Below are 27,096 nucleotides of genomic sequence, written 5' to 3' on the forward strand. Positions count from 1 at the left end.
AGAGATTACAAGGAACTATTGATCATCAGTGTCCCCAGATAAGCCAGTGAAAAGCTACCTGGCTGCTAGGCTGTGGCCCAGAGGGTGGTGGTTTGGTCTCTAGTGGAGCTGGTTCTGTCTCTCCATTTGTCTGCACAATCTCCGTAGGACCATTTGTGGTCACTTTTTCCATGACAGGCATTCTCTCAAGCAAGGCAGACCTGAAAAAATATCTGAAGTGGTTAAATTCCAGGCAATTAATCTAGATTCCCTACCCAAAACAATCACTGTAACTATATTGGGGCCAAACATGAAAAGCCATCTCCCCTACCCACCCAACACATACATTAAAATAGAAGGTGGATTATAAGGATACATGACCTAAATGCCTAGCTGGATTGAGGGCAGGCAAGAAACCTTGAATGGACAAACTGTCCACCTAAATCCCAAGAAACTGAGATTTCTCAGTGGTAGAGAAGTTGGAATGAAAGTAAGGTGAATCAGTAGATATTAACAGGTTCCAATAAAAATACTGTATAACAGAAGGGGACGGTGGGAGATGACACCAAAATGTTCATAGTAATATCTGATGAGATTCTCTAGAGAAAAAGCTCTTACTTCTTAAACCAAATAAAATGGAAAATGAAGCTAACTTTCTGTATCAAAAGAAAGGGGAGAAAAGGAATGAAAGGCCAGTTAACTTCTTTCTTTAGAGATTAGGCAGAATAGGAAATGAATAAAACAGAAGCAGTCAAACAATTAGAACTGAACAGGGTAGTGAAGTCCAGTTAATAAGACATGAGGGATGAGTCTCCTTTATGGATTATGACAATCAGTTTGGGATGCTAAGAGGCACATGCATTGATTGCTTAGTTTCTTTTACTTACCTCATATGGTCATATTTCTTAAAAAGTGCATTATATTCTACTGCCCTCTGCTGGAGTTCCACATCAATGCTGCTTCCATAGATGGAAACCACTTTCTTTATTCGGCTTTGGGATAAAATGACAAATGAATTCAAATACCCAAAAGAAAGTTCATAAACAAGCAGACTGCTTAAACCAGAGTTTTCTGGTTAAAATTTTGAAATACCTTTTCTTAATTTACACAATCTTTCAAAAACAAAACATCTTTCCTTCATCTTCATTCATCCAACATATACACAACATACACTGAAGTGAAAACAGTCACAATCACAGTTACTCAGAAGAACTCATAAAGAACCACACTGGCTTCCTTACTTACCCAGTGACCGGACTTTCAACAGAATCAACAACAAAACCAAGAAAAGTTACCCCTACACCCCAAAAGGTCTCAGAAGAGAAATTCTCTTACACAATCTCTTGGATCAACAAAAGCCCAGAATTTGAATTCCTTTTGGGTGGGGGTGGGGTGAAGAGGTTATAGTTTTTCAGAAATAGCCTGGAATGTCTCATCCCATCTGTCTGATACCCTTTTGTAACTTGGCTTTAAGGGGGAAGGAAAGCCTTTGTTTACAGCTGTACTAACACTGAGGCCACAGCTAGCACCTTGTTTTATATTCTGGGCTAAAACTCATTAAAAACAGTGCTACTCTTAAAAAAACAAAAAAACCCATATACATATATACCTCAATACCATCATCTCCCTTCCTCTCTGAAATCAATAAAAATATTTTTTAAAAAAACTAAAAAACAGCCCTAACTGGTTTGGCTTAGCGGACAGAGCGTCAGCCTGCGGACTGAAGGGTCCCAGATTCCGGTCAGGGGCATGTACCTTGGTTGCGGGCACATCCCCAGTGGGGAGTGTGCAGGAGGCAGCTGATCGATGTCTCTCATCGATGTTTCTAACTCTCTATCCCTCTCCCTTTCTCTCTGTAAAAAAATCAATAAAATATATTTTAAAAAAAACAATAATGCCCTAACCAGTTTGGCTCAGTGGATAGAGCATTGGCCTACAGACTCAAGGGTCCCAGGTTTGATTCCGGTCAAGGGCATGTACCTTGGTTGCAGGCACATACCCAGTAGGGAGTGTGCATGAGGCAGCTCAGCTGATTGATGTTTCTCTCTCATCGATGTTTCTAACTCTCTATCCCTCTCCCTTCCTCTCTGTAAAAAATCAATAAAATATATTTAAAAAAAAAAAAACAACTAAAAACGAAACAAAATAGTAAACAGCAAAATTTAAAGACTTAAACACCACAACCCTCATGATTTTCTTCCTATCCAGACATCCCAAAATATTACAATAAAACAGAACCTTTATATGGGGAAATAACTTCTCAATTTGATATCAAGTCACAGTTAAAAATAAAAATGGGCATTAGAAATCTGATTTTAAAAACATCACAAGCTCAAAATAATCTATGATGGGGTGTGCAAAGCATAGATGAAATAAGGATTAACCACGAAATGATGATTGTTATTGTGGTGTAATAGGTATATGCAAATCATTTTATTATTCTCTCTACTTTTGCCTTTGCTTGAAGTTTTCCATAATAAAATGTTTTAAAGGTTACAAAACAACCTGTTCACCCTACTTTTTCTCCATACTCACTTTACAGTACAGGTGAATCGAGTAGAAAGCTTCATAATGGCAGTGAGGGCATAACCTCGTGTCACAGAGGCAGACATATTAGAGATTAAGACACTTTCTAAAATATCCAACACTTCATCTTCTGTTACCTGAAGAGAAAAAAAAAAAAAAGACAATGTACAATGAAATGTAAAAGTAATTATCAAAATTTGATATCAAGTCACAGGATGCCACCAGAAAGACAATCCTATCATCACTACCAAAGCTTCTAACACAATCTGTTCTTGGCCAGTTTAACTGTCCAAACTGATCCATCAACCAGAAGCAAGTGGAAGGTATGTTTGTTTTTTTTTAAAAAAAGTGGAAAATACCCATTGGGGGCTGAGAGGCATATTTAGCTGCAAGAGGCAGAAGTAGAGGAAGGTAAAAAAGTTACATAGAGTTCAAGTATTGTTGCCACAACTTCTCCTAAAAGCCAGTCCTTTAATGAGCAAATGGAAATATGGCTATAGGTCTCATTTCTTCTTGTTTAAATCAACCAGAGAGTAAGAGAAACAATATAATTCCCCCTGACAAAATGGAGAGTGGATGCTAAGGTGGTTTTTAAAGTCTCAAAATGGCTCAATAAGTTCCACTTCAAAAACTGACAGGTTTCCCAATATAATTCCAATATTATTTCTTTAAAAGGTTTTCAAGGAAATCAAACACAACTCCTCACTAAACACTGCCTGCTTATGACCAAAACTACTCTTTTCCCCATCTATGACCAAGAGGAACAAGGGGTACCTGAATAGGCTCTTCCTCTTCACATTGGCCAGATATGAGAAGATCTCCATATTCACCTATACACCATGCAGCTACTTGTACCAAAGGTTGCTGTCAAAAGAAAGTCACTGTTTGTCAAAGATTTTAACCCTTACAAAGATTAATGCAAATCATAGGTCATCTAATCATAAAGGTCAAAATTGAGGTACATCTAGAGTGTTAGTAATAAGAACATACAAGGAAAATAAAGTGTAATTTCCTCCCAAAGCAGAAAAAAAAAAAGGCAAATGAAGTACTTACTTGAGAATAATCACCGAGAATTGCTTTGTATAAGCGCTGGACAGTATAGGCATGCATCTCTACACTATTGGTTATTAACTGGATCAAGTTGGGGACTGCATCATCACGAACATAGCTTCCTGCCTAAAAGGAAATGCAGACAGTTACCCCTAGAAACACATAATGATGATAAACGTTAGCTATTACTATTGCTGTTAAAAGGAGACTACTAAAAAAACCCTTCAAAGACAAAGTTGATTCCAATTCTCAGGTTCATAAACAGCTAAAACTTCGAAGTCTTACTTATTTAAATGAATATTCCAAGTTTTTAAATTTTATTAAAAAATAAAATCTTCTCTTTGTCCATAGTAAAAGGAAAATATAAAGACTTAAAAATTTCAAGAAGTTACTAACTACATAAGGAATAGGTAAATTTTACATAGCAGCCTTCACTGTTATAATTCAGTTCCCTTTTGATATTGGTACTTTAGCCTCTGAGCTTATATCAAATACAGTAAAAAATAAATCCATGAAGAGTTTTTTAAAAATGTCAAGAAGACCTTTTCTACACAAAGCAGATAAGGTACAGGGGTGGGCAAAAGTAGGTAAATTATCAGCCATAATTACCTAAAAAAGAAATCATAAGCAAGGATACAAAATAAGACAAATAATAAAAATAAATACAATAATTAATAAATAATACAAGAACAAACTCTGTTTTGTGTGCTCACAACTGTAAACGTACGTTTGCCCACCCCATTTGAGATTTCAAAATTTAAGAAGTACATTCACTGGGAACTGAGTTACAACAAACTCTCCCATCCCACAACTCCCCGAAAAATGTTAAAATTATATGGACTAGCTAAAGTAGTCATGTTATTTTGGAGGATGGCAAGAGAAGTGTACATGAACAGCTCAAATAGGGCATATTAAGTAAAAGTAACTTTTATAAAACTTGAGTTTATTTAAAACCTTGCACTGTTCTTTGAAGACTAGAATTTATAAATATTACAGAACCAACCATTAGTCCCAGGAGTAGGAAATATTCTGTATTTTATTATCCACCTTTTTTAATTACTTGGAGTTTTTAATGTCCTCTGGAGTTTTTAATAGTAGCTCTGGAAGTCTGAGATACTGTTTGCATCCATGGAACAAAGTAAAGCTTTTTAACCTATGAGGACCTAAATCTTGGCCTTGTCCGGGCATTATGACAGCCAGGCTCACAAGACATAAAACTGTGCCTAATATCAACCCATCTTCATCAATCTCCCATTACTGGACAGAAGAGCGGATATGATTTACAACACTGAGACCAAACCAAACCATGTGTTTTTGGAAAGCACAAAAGAAAAGGAGGAAAAAATTCTCAGGTGATTGAGATACCCCACTTCTGTTAAGAAATACAAAAACAGAAGAAGTTTGGGAAAATGGTGAAAAAGAAAAGGTGAGAAGCTAAAAAGCAGAAAATTTGTGGTGTAACTTAAATATTTACATTCTTATGGGAGAAAACAGAGTGTCTGAAATAAAAGGATGCATCAACAGGATATAATTGACACTTATAGACTAACTAGAGGCATGGTGCATGAAAATTCATGCACTGGAGGGAAAGGGGTCCCTCAGCCCGGCCTGCCCCCTCTCACAGTCCGGGAGCCCTCAGGGGCGGGAGACGACCCAGCGATCAGAGGAAGGCGATGCCCCATCACACCTCTGCTGCTGCCACTGCTGGCAGCGCAAGCCTCGGCCGGCCCTGGTTACCTGAGCCTCAGGCGGCCCTGGGCGGCTGGGCAGCTGCCATCCGAGGCTTGCCTGCGCCTTGGGCCAGCCCTGGGTGGCTGGGGGGCCGAGGGGACTGGGGGACTCCGGAAACAGGTGCGTGGAGTGGCCGGACCCAGCTGGGGGCAGGCCTGGCCATGCTGCGCGCCTGCTGCCCCAGCGGGGCTGAGGGGTCTGGGTACCACCATCTTTGAGGGTGTGGCAGTCAATTAGCATATTCCCTCCTTATTGGCTGTGGGCACTGTCATCTTTGTGAGGGTGTGAGGGTTAATTAGCATATTCCCTCTTTATTAGACAGGATTCATCCAACAACAGCAGAATACAATTTCTCAAGTTCTCATGCAACATTTGTCGAGACAGACCACATTCTGAGCCATAAAAAATACCTTAAATTTAAAAGAATAGAATTCATATGAAATTAAACTAGAAAGCAGTAACACAAAGATAGCTGAGAAATCCCCAAATAGTTTGAGATTAAACAACATGGTACTAAATAACACATGGGTCAAAGAAAACATTGAAAAAATTATTAAAAACAGCAGTATGTTTTTTTGTTTGTTTGTTTGTTTTTTAAATATATTTTATTGATTTTTTACAGAGAGGAAGAGAGAGGGATAGAGAGTTAGAAACATCGATGAGAGAGAGACATCGATCAGCTGCCTCCTGCACGCTCCCTACTGGGGATGTGCCCGCAACCCAGGTACATGCCCTTGACCGGAATCGAACCCGGGACCCTTCAGTCCACAGGCCGACGCTCTATCCACTGAGCCAAACCGGTTAGGGCAAAACAGCAGTATGTTTTGATAAACTAATCAAATGTGTGAATGTTTACCTTTATGGAATCTACTTCTGGTAACATAATTACACACGGATAGTTATATTTCCTTTATATGCCACTACACTTTCATTTTTACTCTGACATCTCTAATCCCTATTAATCAAATAATAGAAAAATCTCCAAAATTTTGGACAACTAACAAAGAAAAAATACCTTATAAAACTGTAATCTTAAATCCAGAACAAATGTAGTCATTCAAAACCTTCCAATGGCTTCCTAACACATTCACAATAAAAACCAAACTCCTGTGAGGCCCCATATAATCTCGCCCTGCATCAATGTCACCAATCTCTGCCTTCACTTGCCTTCTTGCTCTCCAAGCAGGCCAAGCTTATTGCTACCTAATGTCTTTGCAACACCTGCTATTCTCTCAGATTAGTATACTCCTTTCCCAAATCTTTGCATGGCTAATTTCACCAAGTTCTCTACTCAAAGGTTAGCTCCTCTGAGTGACCCGCCCTGACTACTCTACCTAAAATACTTGGCCCATTGCCCCATATTCCATCCTCCTCGGCCATCATCATAGTCCCTCATGCTGTTTTAATGTTTCTTGTAGCATTTTCCGCTGCCTGACAGTATAGTACATATTTCCCCTGAATTTCCTATCTCCCCACTAGAACATAAGCTTCATGAGAATAGGGGCTTTCTCTGCCTTAATCAGCACATTCAGCAGTTAGTATATGTTAACTTAAAAAAGCTACTTACCGTTGTCAGAACACGCATAATTGTGTCTATATGCCACCGTTTGGAAGGTGCATACCTAAAAAAATAATGGCACCAGGTGAAGAAATTGGAACCTGTAAATTATACTGTGCTCAGTGACTTTTAAAAATCCTGCCTATTATCATAAGTGATTATATTTGGGGACATTTCACCTTCAAATCTATCAGCAATACCCATTTCCCAGGGTGATGAAATGGCGCACTGTCAATTCAGATGGTCTACCTAGTATTGCAATAGGAGTTGCTGAGCTAAGAAAAAAGACTGCCTGAGAAAAAAAGTCAGGTCAGGAGAGGATAGAGAAGAAAGAAGAAAAGGGACTGTTCCCATACCCAGACAACACCAGGACTAGGAACTTGGTCCTTTAAATTCACAGTGGAAAGTGTAGAAATAACCGTACTACCAAAATCTTTAGGTACTTCTTCCTAAAAGTTTTACACACAACCACAATTCAGATGCTGAAACATCTATATCCTCATAAAGAGGGCATCATGAATGATAGGTTAAAGAACAGATTATAGGAGGATTATAAATCCCAGGTTTTATAAAAGAGGGATTTTTGGAGGGGGAGGGGTCTTAGTATACTTAAATGCTGGCTATCATGGCCTCCTCAAAACTAATTTCTAATTGGGAGTTTAAAATAACTGTTACATGTTTTAAACATGTTTACAACATTCTTCTCATCTTTTAAAAATGCTTTTTAAAATTCCAAGCATCTTTTATCAATAAAGGTAAAAATTAAATCTTACTTTTCTGCAGCAAGAAAGATTCCAGATGCACAGTCTGCTTTAAATTCTGGCTCACAGGAATCCAAAAAATAAAGTAATTCCTTCATCATGCCTCGGATATTATTCCCATTTACCAGGGCAAAACTCAATTCCATTGCACGCCTTGCAGGGGAGAAATTACAAAACAAAACAAGAAAGAAACCAGTTATATTTACTGTGGGAATGAAACAAAGACCCAGGGGTTTTCTCTCTGAACACCAAGCACTAGGGGATGTGTTCATGTTCTTGCATGATCCTGTGACCCAATCTTTGCACACAAGATAACAAAAGTTATCAAAGTTAGTTTTTCTATTTTGAATCTTCGTTCAACACTTTCTTCAACACTAAGAAAGACACGACTGACCAAAAATATAGTTTTGGGTTCAATAATCTATTTTATAAAGCTGAAATCTAGAATACTTAAAAGGCTCAAAAAGAGTCAACAAAATTATTACCCAAAGATATCTCTCTGCATTTATTCCTTAAAAATGTGATATATAATGTCATTATACTCTTTTATTACACTCACTTCTGTCCAAAGATGATGTAACACAGTTTACACTGAGGTATGTGGAAAATTATCATAAACACAAACCTTGAGGGCATTACACTAAGTGCAGTAAGTCAGACCGAGAAAGATAAATACTGCAGGATATCACTTAAATGTGGAAGCAAAAAACACACAGAAACCGAGACTAGAACAGTGTTTACCAGGGCCGAGGGGTGGGGAGTAGAAAAGATGTTGGTCAGAGGGTACAACTTCCAGTTATAAGATGATTAAGTTCTAGGGATCTAACTGTACAGCAGAGTGGTTAAAGTTAGTAACACTGTATTATATACCTGAAATCTGCTAAGAGAATAGATCTTAAATGTTCTTACCACACAAAAAATATACAGTAATTATGTAATACTAGAGGCTCAGTGCACGGATAGGTGCACCGGTGGGGTCCCTCAGCCTGGCCTGTAGAAATCGTGCCAAAACCGGCTCTCTGACATCCCCTCAGGGGTCCTGGATTGCGAGAGGGTGCAGGCCAGGCCGAGGGACCCCACTGGTGCACAACTGGGGCCAGGGAGGGACCACGGGAGGGCTCCAGGGCGTGTCCAGCCCATCTTGCCCAGTCCCGATCGGCTGGAACCCAACAGCAAGCTAACCTACTGGTTGGAGCATTTGCTCCCTGGTGGTCAGTGAGTGTCATAGCGACTGGTGGAACGGCTGAACAAACGGTCAGACACTTAGCATATTAGGCTTTTATTATATAGGATGATGCAGGTGTTAGCTAATGCTATGATAACTGTTTTGCAATATATGACTGTGTTAAATTAATGCACTGTACACCTTAAATTTGCAGAATGTTATGTCAATTATATCTCAATAAAGCTGGAAAAAAAACTGAGAGAATGAGGGCCATGAAAAGGAAAAAAGGGCATGTGCCATGAGAGCAAATGAAAGTTTTTATAACTGCCTATCAAATTTGCTAACCAAGGCAAAATGAAAATGTTTGACATATAAAAGTTATAAGATTACTATAAACATCTTTTCATATTTGGTCAATAACATCAAACATGGTATATAGATTGACTTCCAAAAATATTAATTTAATAAGTAGAAAGTACTGTCATCTTAGCTAATTTATAAGCAATAAAAAAAAAAATCAATCCTTATAGAAATACAATAACAGATAATTCTCATATAATGCTAAGGTACTTTATATTAATCCAATTAATCCTGTATAATCCTAGAAAATGGGTTCTCTTGTATGGAAATTTTACATATGGGACAACTGAAGCACTAAAAGGTTAAGTAACTAGACCACATCTATTATGGGCAGAAGCAGGATTCAAAATAAGGCAGTCTGGCAGCCAAGGAGATACAGATTTTACTTTTAAAATGCAAAGCTATAGAAAAACAAAACAAAATAGGAGTCAGAAGGCCTGATTTCTATTCCCAGGTCTGCCCTCGTACAAGGGGTACAGTTTAGAGTAAGTCATTTGATTCCTTTTGGGACTATATTTTCACTAATCTGTTAATTGAGAATAGAAGTAATTGCCTAGTCTCACTGGCTTGCTCAGAGAACTGAGAGAGTGTTCGTAGATCCTTTACTTTGCAAGAACTATGTGAAAGTTGTTATTGCTGAGTCAAGATCTTATCTTTACATCGTCCAAGCATTTAGTACGCGTTCTCTGCAAACAAAAGGAACTTAATATCAATAAATGTTTGTTATGTGAATGGTTTCAGAGATCATTTCAACTCTAATTTGTTCTGGATTTGAACATACAACCACAACTAAAAGTTCACTGGACCAACTATAGTTAGGTTTCACAAACATTTATAATCCTTCTAAGAGGAAAACCAGTAGAGCTACTCCATGGAGAAAAAAATGTTAAAAAGTGCTATCTACCTGCTTCCTAACGTCATTCCTAGATGCACTGTTCTAAAAAACACGGCTGCCTCTAGTATCTTGGGGCACAAGTACTATGAGAAAAAGTGTGCTGTCAGCAATTTGAGTTTCAGCATCGTGATAAAACACTTAGCCGATGGATCACTCTATATTTTTCATCCTCCAACACACAAAGCACAGTACTTCCATAAAGTAACCTTTTGCCAAGCTTATCTCTTTATCTGTCTTATTTATCAAAGAACCAAGGAACAACTTCATTGTGCACTGAAGCATTCCTTATTGGCCTCCTTCATTGACCTAACCTTCGCCCTGCCAATCCTTTCTAAAAAAGGATTTACTCTGCAGAGAATTCATCTATGAAAATGAGGACAATACATAAAGGTCAACATTCTCACTTCCAAAACTATTACAAAGTTACCAGGTGGGGTGGAGGCAAAGAACTATCAATAATCTGTTACCGCTTTATTGAGACATCCAAATCTTTCAGACAGTCCACAATGGTGCTTCTGTGCCTCTGCACTGCATTATGATCTGTCTGCACAGTCTTCAACAAAGATGTCAGAGCTACATATCTGGATAAAACGAAGTTGCAGAAGAACAGAATTAAAATGTAAAATTCAGGGTGTGTTTTTTCTGCCTAAAATAATGACAAAAAATATCTAAAAACTAAGGGAAAGCACATATTTTAAACATGTAAAAGAAAGACAATAACTATAATGGTAACATTTTAAAGGCATAGAAGACACATTAAGGTAATGACAACCAGAAGAAGCCTTGGATTTAGAGTATTTGCATTCATGGTCAAGTCCATTGCAACTTCTAAAAGTGACTGGCTCAATTATTTCAAGTTCTTCCAAAAAGTACAACAAAATAAGCAGATAGTATGCCTTTTTGGGCCTTAGCCCCAAAATGCAAAAGTAAATTATTTCAATTTTACCATTTGTATTTACTCTGCTTTTGAGACTCATACAAAATTTTGAGTATAACATCCAAGTATTAAAAATTCTTTTGGAAGGAGGAGATAATTCAGGATACCACAATAATTATTTCCACTTTTTTTTTTTCAAGCTTAGCAAGGTAAGAAAATTTTTTTCTCCTGATTAAAAGAGGGAAAAGGGCAAACAGGATAAACTACGAAGAAAAGATAGTATTAATAAATTCATCTACTTTAAGTAGTCACCCTGGCCAGTGTGGCTCAGTTGGTTGGGTGTCATCCTGTGTACCAAAAGGTTGCTGGTTCAATTCCCAGTCAGGGCACATGCCCAGGTTGCATCCCCGGGAGGGGGCATGCAGGAGGCAGCTGACCAATGTTTCACTCTCACATTGATGTTTCTCTCTCTCCCTCTCCTTTTCTCTAAAAATCTTAAAAAAAAAAAAAAACCACACACACAAATAAATGGAATTGACAAACACATTCTATATTGGGTCAGTAAACTACAGGCTACCTGCAAATATCCAGTCCTCTGCTGCCTGGTTTTGTAAATCAATTTTTATCAGAACAGCAACATTCATCATTTGTATGATCTGTGACTGTTTTCATGCCAACAGGCACAGCTGGTAATTGCCACAGAGACCAAAGGCCCACAGAGCCTAAAAGATTGACCATCTGGTCCTTCACAGAAGAAGTTTAATGACTCCTGATTTATAGTATAAAGGTGTGAAAATTAAGCCACGAGGCAAATCCTCAAATTCTTTACAAAACAATAGTTTTAAGACCAGACTGAAACAGAAATCCTGAGTTTCCTGAGCTGACGTTCTAAATAAGTCACTTAATACATGTGTGATCTTGAGCAAAGTCACTCTTGAAAACAGACTTTATAATAACAAAATATAAGACATTTTTCAATTGCTTTACCTAATATTCTTGTCATTGTTCAATAAGAAACGACCCAGGATATTTATGGCTAGGACCTAAAGAAAAATAGCATAAGTTAAAAATCTAGAAAAATTAAAGATTTCTATTGTTTAAGGATCACTTCTGGCCTCTGTTGAGTGCAAACTATTTATAGGTGGTAGTTGGTATTTTATGGCCTGGAAAGACCAGAAAGTTCTGTAAATCAATGATGGTGTTTGTTGCACAACAATGTGAATGTACTTAATGCCACTGAACGACAGATTTTTTTTTTGTTTTGTTAAACTGGTATATTTTATGCTTATTCTAGCATTTTTTTTTTTTAATGAAGATGAGCTCTATACATGAATATGGACTAGCTTCAACATAACATTAAGTGAAAAAAGTAAAGTGCAGAACGATATACATGATATGTTACCATTTGGTTTGAAAGGTGGGAAGAGGAAAAGAATTAACCTAAGTTACTTTTGTTATTTAGATAATGTAATCTAAAAAAAACTATACACAAATATTGTATTGTAGTCAGTAAGTTTATTTCTTATAAGACTATGGACGAGTTATTCTTACATTAATAAATGATTGAAAGAATGAATAAAATCATGAGGGAGAATTCTTCCTTACAGAAGAATTCCAATTATTTAATGAGGACAAAATGAGGGAAACAGAAAAGTGTCATTAGATCACCACCCTAACAACTGCTGCAGACAAGATCTTCTGATGAATAAAATTGATGGGCAAAAGTCTGAGGAGAACAAGATATCTGCATAGTCTTAAAGCATCTCCCACAAAATATTTTTAATTACAAAGGGAAAAATAACTTTACAGTGTAGAGACACAGCAGACACCACCTTAATCAAATGATCAAGGTTAATATCACTGGTACCGAGACAAATAGATATAGCATGTACCTCTAGATATGATGTTAAGAAAGGCACATCACTTCTATGATAGTCTTACCAAAAAAACATAACCTCAATCTAATTATGATAAAGTATCAGACAGAGCCAAACTGGGGGACGTTCTAAAAAGTAACTGATCAGCCCAGCCGGCTTAGTTAGCTCAGTAGTTGAGCACTGACCTATGAACCAGGAGGTTAGGGTTCGATTCCCAGTCAGGGCACATGCCTGGGTTGCTGGCTCGATCCCCAGTGAGGGGTGTGCAAGAGGCAACCGATCAATGATTCGCTCTTATCACTGATGTTTCTATCTCTCTCTCTCTCTCTCTCTGAAATCAATAAAAATATATTTTAAAATAAAAAGTAACTGATCAGTGCTCTTCAAAGTGTCAAAGTCATGAAAGAAAAGGAGAGATAAAGGAACTGTCACAGACTGGTTGGACACTAAGGAGATGTGACAATGAAATGCAAAGTGGCATCATAGATTAGCTCCTGAAACAGGAAAAGGACATTAGTAGGAAAATTGGTGAAATCTAAATAAAGTCTATAATTTAGTTAATGGCATGGTACCGATATTAATTTCTTAGTTTTGATAACTACATATAGTTATGCAAGATGTTATAGTATAGGAAGCTAAGTGAAGGGTGTACAGAAACTCAACTGTTTCTGTAAGACTAAAATTATTTCAAGTAAAAAGATTTAAAAAGTGGGGAAGAGAAGAAATACACATATACAAACACATTTAAATAAAAAAATCTCTGAAAAAATACATTATAAAATGGTAACAGGACTTCCCACTAGTACAACCTTGGGCAAACTACGGCCCGCGGGCCGGATCCGGCTGTTCTATCTGGTTCTCTTGCTCTCCCCTCCGCTCCTTTACTTTGAATTTATATTAGTTCACACAAACACTCCATCCATGCTTTTGTTCCGGCCCTCCGGTCCAGTTTAAGAACCCATTGTGGCCCTCGAGTCAAAAAGTTTGCCCACCCCTGCACTACTAGAATTGAGAGTCAACACGTGAAAGCTACAGGCAGATGTTTTCTTCCCTACCTATCTTCTGTACTGTTTGAGTTGTTTTACTTTATGTGTTTATTTCTATATAAAAGCAAATATTTAAGACATTCTTCCCAAAAGTTAATTTTCAAACGGAATTCATTTCCAAAGTGCTAAATCTAAATCAATTATTCTAAATGAAATGTTTAGGGAGAAGAAAATATTTTAAAAGACTTACTCGCAGTCCACTCTCTGACTTAATATCCATGATAGTCAAAACTGTTTCATAAAGAATAGCATTTCCTACATTTTTACTAGTCTCTGTATTAGTGGCAACCTGAAAAGACACAGAGGGTGGTACACAATGATAAAACAATGCTTCCAAAGAATATCCAAAAGTAACAAGAGACATTTTGTGATTGATTATAGCCACCAATGAGGAAACACAAATAAAAATTGCTCCATATAACCACAATCATTCCACTCCCTACTATACTAAGATGAACATTCAATATAAATATAATGCAAGTTTGGTCTACTCACCTGTGCTAATATATCATTCATAGCTTCACTTGAGTCATCATCATTTCGTCCTAAAATTCTTAATAACCGTAAAATTCGTACCTAATGTACAAAATATGAGAAATGTCAACAAATTATGTCTGGAACAAAGGAACTTTTTGCTTGGTATGAATTCAAGTATCTTAAATGAAGTCTTAGATCCCATTAGAAATGGTCAAAATTCAAACAGAAGAATTTTAAATACTATCTTTAGAGAAATGACATGTGTTTCTGTGTCTTAATGAAGTTATTAGACAACCACAGCTAAAGGATGCCACCACCTGCAGAGCTGCATTACAGGCATACCACGGAGACACCGAGGTTCAGTTCCAGACCACAGCAATAAAGTGAGTATCGCAATAAAGTGAGTGGTAGCCTTTTTGCTGGTGTAAAAATAAAATACAACATCTGCAAAGTGCAATAAAGCAAAGCACAATAAAACAAGTATGTCTATATACTGATAAGTCTCTATGTAGTACATAATTTTGATTATTATAATTATAATATCTTTCTATTAATCTAATAAAATACAGAATTGTATCTCTATTCATTTATTAATGTAATTAATCAGTTAACTATAAATTTCTACCTGACACAAAGAGGGAGGAAACGCTCTGTTCAAAGCTATTAAACATAAATCATATATCCAAAGCTTTCTTTCAAGCTCACCTGCAAAAAGGGGTCACTGATACCAGAAACATCATGTTCTGGTGAATATCCGGACATGATGAGGTTCTTTAGAATACGAACTAATTGGGGCACAAGCTGCAGGGAAGAAAGATGCATCAAAAAACAGTGAACATCAAAGACTTTCTCATGAAGAGGCAGGTAATTTGGCTTAGAAAAAGGGTACAAGGGTCTGAGTCCAAGCAAATTCTATTGATACAATATACTAGTATATTGTTGGTGTTGGTTAAATATAACTTAGGAGGCTCTAGCCAGTTTGGCTCAGTGGATAGAGCGTCGGCCTACGGACTGAAAGGTCCCAGGTTTGATTCTGGTCAAGGGCACATGCCCGGGTTGCAGGCTCAATCCCCAGTAGGGGGCATGCAGGAGGCAGCCAATCAATGATTCTCTCTCATCATTGATGTTTCTATCTCTCTCTCCCTTCCTCTCTGAAATCAATAAAAAAAATATATATATATATATATATATATATATATATATATATATATATATATATATATTAACACCTCGGAGTATTTTTACTAAGAACAATTTAAATTCAGATAAAATTAGACTTTTTAACTCCAGAGTTATATATGCAAAGATACTATAATAACAGCAAGTCAGAAAGCCTATGGGAACTAAGTAAAACAGATGCCTATGAAGCATATTGCATTTCTACGTCTATAGATTGACATACTTAGGTGTGGCACAAACATGCTCAGTTTTTATCCATTCACAACATTTGGATATAGTGCTAGCTTCACATATACAAACATCTGAATATAAAATGGTATTGTACCCAAAATACTGGTGACCTTATTAAAATTATAGTTTTAAAACATACTATCTCAAATAGAGAAAAAAAATGTTTTCTCCTCTTGAGATAGAGCTAGTTATGTCTTTTTCCAACTAACAACAGAGAATATAAAAGCCTCCAACATTGACCAAGTGAAAAAAGATACACGAAAAATTGTATCTTTCACCTTAAGATGATGCCAAAACCATGAATAATTTCCTTCCCCTGTTCTAAACTCATATGACAGCATTTTCAGTAAAATTTAATTTCAGCACCTAATTATACAGACTGATCTGTCGCCTGTTTTCCTGTCTAATCTTACTAATGAAACTCTACATTCCTTGTGGTCAAAATTCCCTTCTTGTCCTTCTTTACTTTGTTCATTTAGTCATAACACAAAAAGAGGCAATTTTATTACCAAGCTGAACTTAAAGATGCTTTAGATGTTATTATTAATTTCGTTCTGTTGATCAATCATTTAATGTTAAAACCCTAATCCAATGTTTGCCACAATAGGAACTTTTCCAGTCTCCAACTAAAAACTCAATTTAGCTATATAAACAACTCTAAATACCTAAAAATTAACAAGTGTCCACAGTGAACTGAATCACCTTTTCTTCTGAGGCAATCAGAACAGCCCCAACTTTGCGGCAACTCAATTATTTTTTCACATTGTATTTGGACTCTGTCTCCTCCCTACTCCCCAACTCTAAAAAGGAATCAAGATTAAAAAAAAAGTCAAGAACGCCCAAGGTATACACTTAAAACATTTTCATAATCCTAAATCCACTTCTAAATATAAGAGAACATAATCTGTGTAAATTTAAGTAAGTTTGGCCATAACACTTGAGAATTAAGTGATTCATAAAGTTACCCACACAAAAATCTAATTTGGATGACTCCAAAATTAAAACAAATCTAAACCACGGAGAGAAGCCTCATTAAATCTATCAACTGTGGGCAGATTTATATTAGAGGTAAAAATAATATAATTTTATACACTGCTTTAAAATTAACATAATAAAATCAAGATTATCTAGTTAACAAGCTCTGTACAAAAAGTCTCGCCTTGCATACTTTCCAATGGCCTACTTTTTTGTACTACACGTAACCCTAATTATTTTTTAATCTGGTTTAAATCTTGAAGAAGTCCTTTTTCCTTGTTTTATTCACTGCCAAAATGCCAGCACACCACATCAGATCACCCTGGGACAAAAAGCACAAATGTCTATATGTCCAGCATACTAATTCTAGGAACCTAGCTTTATTATTCAGACAAAAACAAAGTTGCTAAAACTGATGACAGGACAAACAAAAAGTAAGATGACAAAGGGAAAGGCTGCAGCCATGAAAATCAGTTGATGCCCCCCTGCTCCACCTCAAAAATCCTTTTTATATCCCAACACTTCTAGGCAAGATAAGTGCAGGTAAGGGGGACATAAAAGCTCTAAGTCTGAACTGAAAGCTCAGAAATACACAGGAAGCTTTTTAAAGCCTGAGGTTACCCACATATGGTTCTAAAATATCTACTTCAAAAAGAAGTAGTGTTTGTGTCAAGGCTCCAAACTGATCTGGAATTGCCATGACCAAAACGACTGGGACACTGCTCAAGGTTTCTCAAGCAAAGATAAAGGAAAGGCAGAGGAGGAGGCTTACAATTCAGGAAAGGCTACAACTGAAATCCAAGGCTGACTTTGGAATCGAGTTTAAGTGACAAGACAAAAAACTGGACTAGGGAGTTAGCCAAAAATGCTAGAACAAATAACTCACAGTATTAAGCATAGCTTCAGCATTAGTATATTTTTAACAGCCACATTTGTGGATGGATACACAAAAGCTACTAAGAACCTAATGCCAGCATGCACCATCTAAAAGAGGGTTAATTCTTACCTTTTCATTCTAACATACAGCAGGATTCCAAACAGACAACAGGAACAAAACATACAAAGCAAGCATTAGGGACAGATACGGGTCTCATACTATTTTACAATAATTTAATCAAGACATAAACATCTAAGGGGATGAAAAAGGGGGGAAAAAAAAATGAACTGCTATTAGAACCTCATCAGATCTAAAGTACAAAGTAAGCCCCACTTATGGAGTGATCAGTGCCCTATTAAAAAAAAAAAAAGTAAATGCATGTAACTCAAAGAACAGTCTTTCTCTGAGTCCTCCTTACTACTGCCTTCTAAAAGTCAGTGGAGAAAACAAAAATTTCCACTTTAGAATGCTGTAAGAAAGGGAGGAAAGGAGAGAATTAACAAAGCTAGAGACTTCCATTACCGAAGTCAACAAACAGCCTAAAATGAACAGTGGGGGACCCTGTATTCGGTAAAAGTTAATGTCAAAGTTCAGTCTGCAGTTTTCACCTTTAAAAAAAAATGAGATCACCTGCCTAAAAATAATAAATAAACCACACAAACACATTCCTGTTTATAATCTGACCGCAGGTTACATTTTCTAACTTTAATGTGAAAACAGCAGATAAAGCACATGAGAAATTGGTGTGTCTGCCAACAATGAGTGAAGACTTCTATTGTAAAAGGTAAAAAACATTGTACTATTGCTAGTTCTTAATATGCCTAAATCTGGCTTCCAGCCCCAAACACAGTGGCGCTGGTTAAGTCCTTTATTCAGCTCCATAGCTTCCTTTCAAAAGAAAATTTATAAGTGAGAACATCATGTACTTTTCAGAAAAATCATTTTCAGGAAAGATTTAGCATATCGAATGGCACCTACCTTTCTGAAATGTGCAAGCATGTCTGGGCTTCGCTCACACATTTCTGTGAGGAGGACTACAGATGTGTGAAGGACACCTGAAAGAAACGAGCAAATGAAAACTAAAAATGAGGCTGGATTTATTAGCCAACTTTGTAGAACAGGACTTTGAGTTCTGAAGGTCACTTTCAAAAGGATAGTTGCTACTTTCGTTTTTTAATCTCCTGAAGAATCTAAGCATTAAGGTGAATACAAAGGAGGTATTTAATAGATGCTTAATGGTTAAGTCAGTCAAATTAGAATATTTTAAACAATTACCTGACCAAAATAATTGCTTTCTAAAATATGACAACCAGTCCAGCCAGCCAGTGTGGCTCAGTGGTTGAGGGTCGACCTATGAACCAGAAGGTCACAGTTCAATTCCAGTCAGGGTACATGCCCAGGTTGCGGGCTCGATCCCCAGTGTAGGGCATGCAGGAGGCAGCTGATCAATGGATTTTCTCTCATCATTGATGTTTCTATCTCTCTCTCCCTCTCCCTTCCTCCCTGAAATCAATAAAAATATATTTTAAAAATTAAAAAAAGACAACCAGTACATGTGTCTCTCCATCTGAGAATATACATAGAGACATGCTCACAGTCAATATAAGCTAGGTATCACCTGCTCCATACTTAATATGCTCTTAGCTGAGTTCTGATAGACAATTCAAGAAGCAAACATCTTAATGAGAAGTTAAATTTCCAGATAAAATAAATCAGAACTTCAACGTACAGTCATTGTGGATGACAAAGTGAATTTGCTTGTTCCAGAATGAGTGAAAAAAAATCACACAATAGTTGCCACTAATAATAAGTACCCTAAACATTCATTTGTTCAACAAGTATTTTTTTGAGCCTTCTAGTTTTAGGATTGAATTAATCAAATTAAATACACCCTACCATTTTTTTCTCTTTGCATTTAGGACACGCATTTTCTTTACTCAAAACTTGCTTCACTGACTTCAAAATAACAATAAAATGTTTGGGAAAGAATAGTTACATATTAATTCCTCTTAACTTTTATAAAAACATATCTGAGTACGCATTACAAATTCCTGTTACAAGTAACCTAAAAGGATTTTCACAAATCTTATACTCCTTACCACAAAGCAATAAAGAAATAATTTTTTTCTCTAATATAAAGTAGCCAGGAAATCAAAGAATTTTACACATGAAAATCAAGGATAGCATCATTTGTATATTACAATGAATATTAGTAACTTAATACAGTACTTTTAGTATAATAAAAGAGGACCAGAAATGAAAAGCAAATTTGCTATGAAGAAGTTAATCTCTAATTGTAAAACTAGGAAATGAGAGTGGAAGAGAGATTGGACTGATCAGCCCTTCCTGGAAGTGTCCAGCACAGCAGAAAGGCAACTCCACTGCACTGAGATAGAAGGCTAACACTGCCCAAAGCTTTTTCTCTTTCCCCTTCTTCTCAGTACTTTACCAAATGCACCGAAATCACATTACCATGGTTCTTTTCATTCAATAAGTTTTTTGTTGCTGGTAAAAACATCTCCATAAGTTCAGGAACCTTCCTGATGACATGAACAGCACACAGTGCTGCCTATAAAAAAAATTAAAAAGACAAAAGATTTATTTCAATTAAGACAGGGCAACTAATCGTATAAAGAACAACAACAAAAAACCCTTATCAACTAGTTCACCTACTAGAAAAATAAAGAAGAAAAAAGACATCAGATTTATTAGCAGGTTAGGGCTTTCTAATTTATATGTACTATTGCATCAATGAGAACTTCTAGCTCACCTGTCCCTCTATTCATATATTGCAAAATAAGGAGATAAAAATTTTCTAAACTAGACCATGGTTAACATGAATTTACCAAGCAAGTTAAACATAACTTATGTGGACTTTCAAAGTAAAAAATAAAGTCTTCCATCTATGATAATCATTCCTGAGCAAGATGACCAAACAAGAATTTTATAAAAACATCATGCAACTGAAAGATACATACTGCAGATGCTTTAAATCTGCTGTTACTTCTCATAATACCTATATCTTCCTCAATTCACTCTCTGCTGACTGACATCAAGAAAATCATTTGAAAGATATTTAGCTAATCTCTCCTGCAGAAAAGACTGTCATAGCTTGCTTACTGGAATGAAAGGTACTTTCAGAGACTGATTTTGGTTACCCCATAAACTAACCATATTTGTTGAAGTAGAATACTATATAAGTTTAGATACATTAACAAGAAAAGGTTTTAACTAATTCTTCCCATGAGAAAAAAGATTTTTTCCCCCTAATTTACACTATTTAAGGAAATAATGTACTTTCTGAACAAGAGCAGCCCACACATTAAGAGAAAGGACTGTATTTGGTTTGCAGCCATCGTTAACAGTGTTTGATCCTGGAAAACAGATCAACACCTCTACCTCACCCCATTAATATAGAAAGGCACAGTAGTGTGCCTTCACTTCTTGAAGGTCTACATTTTATAACCTTTATTTATTAAGGTTTTAGGGTTCGAACACAAAAAGTAACAATAAAATGTTTACAACAACAAATAAAAGCAGAGAACAAGATCATTGTCATGCATTACTACTCCATTCAGACATACCAATTTTAGAAAGTGTTTTCTTTATCATTCCCTAATAATTATCTAGGTCCCAATGGAAGTGCACTTCCACAGATTTAAAGGCACTAGGACAAAGGCATGGGCACTAATTATTAGGATGGAAGTAAATTTATAAATATTGATTCATTATCACTTTAATACTGTTTAGAATCAGGTAATTTAGGAAGCAAATATGCCATCTAGGATATCCAGTTATGGTTGGTTTATAAATCATTTCCCTGAAAAAGAGGAATTAAAAGAATTAAAGTGTTCACAATCACTTATCAATTGGAGAGTTAATTAGTAACAAAAAAAACCCTCCAAAATCAGTATAAAAATAGATTTTGATTTATAAACACCTGATTCATATATAACCATTTAAAATACATCTACTGCACAGAGAAGGACATATTACATATTAACATCAGATGTTTCAAAAATGAATAATTTGCTTTCTCATTTCCATAATACTCCCTAACACTAACACAGACATTTGGTTTTACTAACAGTTACCTTTTTTCTTAAGTAAGAGTTGGAGGTTTTCAGGAGTTTCTCTACCTCTCCTGCAAGATCTCTGCACATTTCTGAGGAGCCCATACAGCCGAGGGTACAAAGTGCTAGCCCCTGTACATACTGCGTGCTATGATTAAGATCACTGCAAAAGGAAGAAAAAGGTAGAAATGAATGGGTTGTGTCTGGTGCTCCCCATGAAGAAGGTTCACAAGAAAAGGTTTTAACTAATTAAGACAGGGCAACCCATTTTATGGCCGATGTGGCTCAGTGATTAGAATGTCGGTGCTCACACCACAGGATCTTGGGTTCCAGTCCCAGTCAAGGGCACATACCTGGGTTGCACATTCGCTCTCTGCCCCCTTGGGGATGTATGAGGGAGGCAACCAATCAATGTGCGATGTCTCTCTCTCACATCCATGTTTCTCTCTCTCTTCCCCTCCCTCCCTTCTATTCTCTCTGAAAAAGCAATGGAAAAAATATCCTCAGGTGAGAATTAACAACAACAAAAAGCAGCTTCACAATCTACCAGTAAAGAGGTAGCTCTGAATAATTCATAATTTCTCCAATAAGGAAAATGATTAATAGGATTATACCTTGCGAAAAATATTTATTCTAACTTTATTACAAATTACCAATAGTGCAGCCCTAGTTGGTTTGGCTCAGTGGATAGAGCATTGGCCTGCGGACCAGAGAGTCCTGGGTTCGAGTCCAATCTGGACCTTGGTTGCAGGCTCCTCCCTGGCCCAGGCCCTGGTCGGGGCTCTTGCAGGAGGCAAAACCAATTGATGTGTTTCTCTCACATACATTTTTCTCTCTGTCTTTCCCTCTCTCTTTCACTCTCCCTGAAAATCAATGTAAAAATATCCTCGGGTGAGGATTAACAACAACAAAAATTTACCAATACTGCAAACTGACTGACAGTCCCTCATACAGGCTTACAACTTGATGTTCCCAAATACCAGAGCAACAGAAATTAGACGTTATCTCTTAGATATTACAGGCAATCCACTTTAGAAAACTCAGCAACCCACTGAAAATAAAAACTGGTAATGATAGAAATATGAAGCACAACTGTATCTTTGAAAGATGTTTAATATGCTCTACAATTAACAAAAATAGTTCAATATATATTAACCAAAACCTTCCCCCCTCAAAAAAAAAATCAGAAAACACGATCTCTACTGCTAAAGCATTTAAGATGACTTAACCATTACAACAGAAACACTGAAACCCTCCAATCTTACTATATAGTATAAAACTTGACATTATTTTTTACACTGTTATTTATTCAAAAGAAGAAAAAATAGTAAATAAAAAATTAGCTAATTAATAAACTAAGCTAGATATTTATAGTGGTCCAGTATCTGGTGATACAGATACACAAAATCCTATTTCAAATAGGCATAGATTACTTCACAAAATTATTTTCAAACAAACAAGGTTTTATTTCAGAAAAGCTAAAATATTATAAGCGTGAGCCAGTAAATTCATCTATGTATTATCATCAACTCTTAACTATTCAGAAGCTTAATTATTGTATGAGTTATGCTACCAGCATTAAGAGCATTTTAGTATCCTTTAATCCAGTGGTTCTCAAAGTGTGGTTAACGGATCTCTGGGAGTCCCTGAGAGTGTTTTAAGGGGTCCATGAGATCTGAGCTATTTTCACAATATTAACTCATTATTTGTCAACTGTACTGGCATTTTCACTGGTGGTGCAAAAGCAGTGGTGGGAAAAACTACTAGCTCATTAGCACAAATCAAAGCAGTGGCACTGAACTGTACTAGTAATCATTGTATTCGCGGGCACACACTCACAGTGTAAGGAAAGAAGGAAGGAGGGAGGGAGGAAGGGAGTTAAATTTCACTTAAGACTGCCCTTGACAAAGCAGTAAAAATAATTTTATGAAATCTTGACTTCTGAATACACAGTAAAAAATTTTTTTTTATTTTAGAGAGAGAGGAAGGGAGAGGGAGAAAGGGAGAAGGAGAGAAAGAAACATCAATTTGATGTTCCACTTATTTATGCATTCATTGGTTGCTTCTTTTATGTACCCTGACCGGAGATCGAACCTGCAACCTTGGTTTATATCAGGATGACACTAACCAACTGAACAACCCATGCCAGGGTCTGAGGGCACATTTTAAAATATTTTGTGTGACAAAATGGGAAGTATGCATAAAGTACTCCTGCCTCATACTGATGTGGCAATCTCAGATAAAAGCACCTGTACCCGTATTTCATTTACCAGCTAAACTATGACCTAGCTGCTTTTAAAATGGACATTATTTTTATTTGAAAAATATTGACAGACAACTATAATTATTAAGATTTGGATAGCTGGCAGACATTTTCTAGAAAAAGAGCCATGTAAGCCTACCACTTAAGAGCAACAACTGATGATATTTGTTGCAAATAACCGAGTTTGGAAAATTCATATGACCACTATGAAGTTGACTTGACTGTCTATCTACCAGTACTTTAACTTGGTGAGCCAACTTTTTTCCAAATGCCTTAGGCATGATTAAAAATACCAAACTTTATTGATAGGTTTCAGATTCTACATTGGAACTAACCCTTAAGAAACTACCACTTGTGTAGTTTTGGTATAGTATAAAAGACTATCCATAGTTATTTGAAAGATTATTACCATCATCTTCCTTTTTCTAACTACATTATCTGTAAAAGGCTGAATCTTCATATACTTCAATTAAAACATAACACAAGAGCCCTAGCCAGTTTGGCTCAGTGGATAAAGCCTCGGCCCGCCAATTGAAGGATCGCAGGTTTAATTCCAGTCAAGGGCACATACCTGGGTTGCAGATTTGATCCCCAGCCCCAATTGGGGCACATGCGGGAAGCAACCAATCAATGTGCCTCTACCATTGATGTTTCTCTCTGTCTCTCCCCTTCCCTTCCACTCTCTAAAATTCAATGGAAAAAATATTCTCAGATGAGAATTAAGAAAAACAAAAAACATACAAGAAATTGAAAACAGGAGCATCTATTAGGCCAGATACTACAGAGATTTTTAAAAATGTAAAATAATGCCATTCTGCTCACTGAATTGTTTTTGTTATGAAAAATACTTCTTTTCATTTAAAAATGTTATTTATTTTAACACATAACGGGTTCATAACGGGTCATTTTAAATAAACTAATAAATGGTTTCAATCTTTACTGAAGAACAAAGGAAGGAAAAGAAGGCCAGGCTGCTCTTTCCACCAATTTGAATATTTTCAGTTAAAATTACTGGTGAAATGAAGCTTACTAACCATGGCTTTATCATTTAGGCTTCCAGTTGCTAAGAATATTTAACTGACTTTTCATTCATTTTATAGTAATTTGCATAATGCAAGTTCTTAAAATATATCCAATTTTTAAGGATTTAATGTCTTACGAGTTTTCTAGGCCAATGAACAATGGGGTAAACATTCATGAAGAAACAAAAACTGCTGGTACACTACGATGTCCTATAATACAAACAAAAAGGGGGGAAAAGCACACAAAAAAGCAACCAGAAAAAATCCCATTCATGATCAGGTTAAAAAAATAAACAAATGATCCAAAGTCCTTCGTAAGAGCTTAGTCTGAAACTGCCATATCAATTTCTAACTATTAATAACTCTCTCCTGCCGAAACCGGTTTGGCTCAGTGGATAGAGCGTCGGCCTGCGGACTGAAGGGTCCCGGGTTCGATTCCGGTCAAGGGCATGTACCTTGGTTGCGGGCACATCCCCAGTGGGGGGTGTGCAGGAGGCAGCTGATCGATGTTTCTCTCTCATCGATGTTTCTAGCTCTCTATCCCTCTCCCTTCCTCTCTGTAAAAATATCAATAAAATATATTTTAAAAAAATAAAATAAAAAAAAATAAAAAATAACTCTCTCCTAAATTCACTTGGGGTTTGGCTGGGTCTCATTAAAATTAAACACAAAGATTTCTTCTTTGCCTATGTGCCTCATTCTTCAATTTTTACCAAGCTTTACTTGAGTTTGGTATTAACTCTCTAATATGAACTTGCAACGAGGCAGAACTGCCAAATTATCAGCATGTGATTGAAGGCTTGGGTAATAAGCGCAACAGAGCATGAAAGAACAAAAATTTAAGAAACTCTCAAAGGCCTGTCCAGAGTAAATGTATAAAAGAGTCATGCTGAACATCTAGAATGTAACCTCCATGATACCAAGAATCTGTTCCATTTTTTAAATTCTCCATCCCCACAGCTTACAACAGCTCCTGGCATGCAACAGGTATGCAATAAATACTGGTTGAATAAATGAATCAACTTAGTATTTTCATTATTAATATTTATTTCAAGACCAAAAAACAAGATTCTCCCAAAATTAAGTTCACAGACTCAATATATTTACATGATACATGCTATATTTACAACCAAATCATTAATTCTGATTTTGGAATTTCTCATTATCCATTGGGAAATTGTTTTTTAATACATTTTTATTGATTTCAGAAAGGAAAGGAGAGAGAGAGAGATAGAAACATCAATGATGAGAAAGAATCATTGATTAGCTGCTTCTTGTATGCACCACACTGGGGATCGAGCCCCCAACCTGGGCATGTGCCCTGACTAGGAATAGAACCATGACCTCATAGGTCGATGCTCAACCACTGAGCTACGCCAGCCAGGTGTCCATTGGGAAATTTTAAAGTAGAACATTATTTTTCACAGAAAATTATAAGAGTTGAGTATCTATAAATTTGATCACCTATATCCCCCAATTCTATTTTATGTCAAATACACAAATACTACAAATAAAATATGTAAAAAAGGAGATTAAACAAATTAAAACAATTCAAAAAGTACCTTTAACCAATAGGCCATCAGAACTTCTATGCCTTTCTAACAGAAATTTGTTATAAGAGAAATGCTGGAAAGAACTGCTAAATTCCCTGCTTGGTTCCTCTAATTTCTCCATAATGGTAAGCATTCCTCATTTTGTAAGTTAAACAAACATGACTGGACTAGTAGATCAGTAAATCACCCATTAAAAAAAAAATGACTTATACACAAATATTCATAGGGCTACATATAATCCCACACAATGGATATCTTGGATTAGACCACAGACAAGATTTCTCTTTATTTTTAAGTAGTGTTTATTTAGAATATACACTGGTAATTCTTTAATAAATGTAACATGTTCATTATTCATGTTATTCAAAGTCCTAGAAATATAAGATAAGAAAGCTCAGATTTCCAATGCCTTTTCTATTCTATGAAGGCCCAAATGTTATTTCATTGCTAAATTGTGCTCTTATGGCTGAAGATGTATAGCAATACTTTTATTTAATTCAATTATCCCCTACAGAAGTTTTAGCCTTTGCTATGTCTCTTTACATGTAAGCTACAGAACCAAAAGCAATTGAAATATATTCTAGAGCAGGGGTGGGCAAACTTTTTGACTCGAGGGCCACA

At 36.3% G+C, this 27,096-nt stretch overlaps 1 protein-coding gene across 3 annotated transcripts in view; it reads right to left on the reverse strand.

Moving 5' to 3' along the window:
* Positions 1-27,096, reverse strand: part of AP1G1 (adaptor related protein complex 1 subunit gamma 1) — a gene marked incomplete at its 5' end in the record, with an annotated part of 96,687 nt that overhangs the window by 17,881 nt on the left and 51,710 nt on the right. For all 3 annotated transcript variants that reach the window (XM_080644571.1, XM_080644572.1, XM_080644570.1), the window contains 15 exons: positions 59-200; positions 867-971; positions 2,515-2,642; positions 3,280-3,369; positions 3,559-3,681; positions 6,854-6,908; positions 7,618-7,758; positions 10,493-10,606; positions 11,890-11,945; positions 14,016-14,114; positions 14,321-14,401; positions 15,008-15,103; positions 18,543-18,619; positions 20,037-20,133; positions 21,659-21,800. In XM_080644571.1, the coding sequence (XP_080500697.1) occupies positions 59-200; positions 867-971; positions 2,515-2,642; positions 3,280-3,369; positions 3,559-3,681; positions 6,854-6,908; positions 7,618-7,758; positions 10,493-10,606; positions 11,890-11,945; positions 14,016-14,114; positions 14,321-14,401; positions 15,008-15,103; positions 18,543-18,619; positions 20,037-20,133; positions 21,659-21,800 (1,546 nt within the window). The remainder of the gene's footprint in view (positions 1-58; positions 201-866; positions 972-2,514; positions 2,643-3,279; positions 3,370-3,558; positions 3,682-6,853; positions 6,909-7,617; positions 7,759-10,492; positions 10,607-11,889; positions 11,946-14,015; positions 14,115-14,320; positions 14,402-15,007; positions 15,104-18,542; positions 18,620-20,036; positions 20,134-21,658; positions 21,801-27,096) is intronic.

This window comes from Plecotus auritus, assembly GCF_963455305.1.
Source record: "Plecotus auritus genome assembly, chromosome: 10".
Classification (NCBI taxonomy): Eukaryota; Metazoa; Chordata; class Mammalia; order Chiroptera; family Vespertilionidae; genus Plecotus; species Plecotus auritus.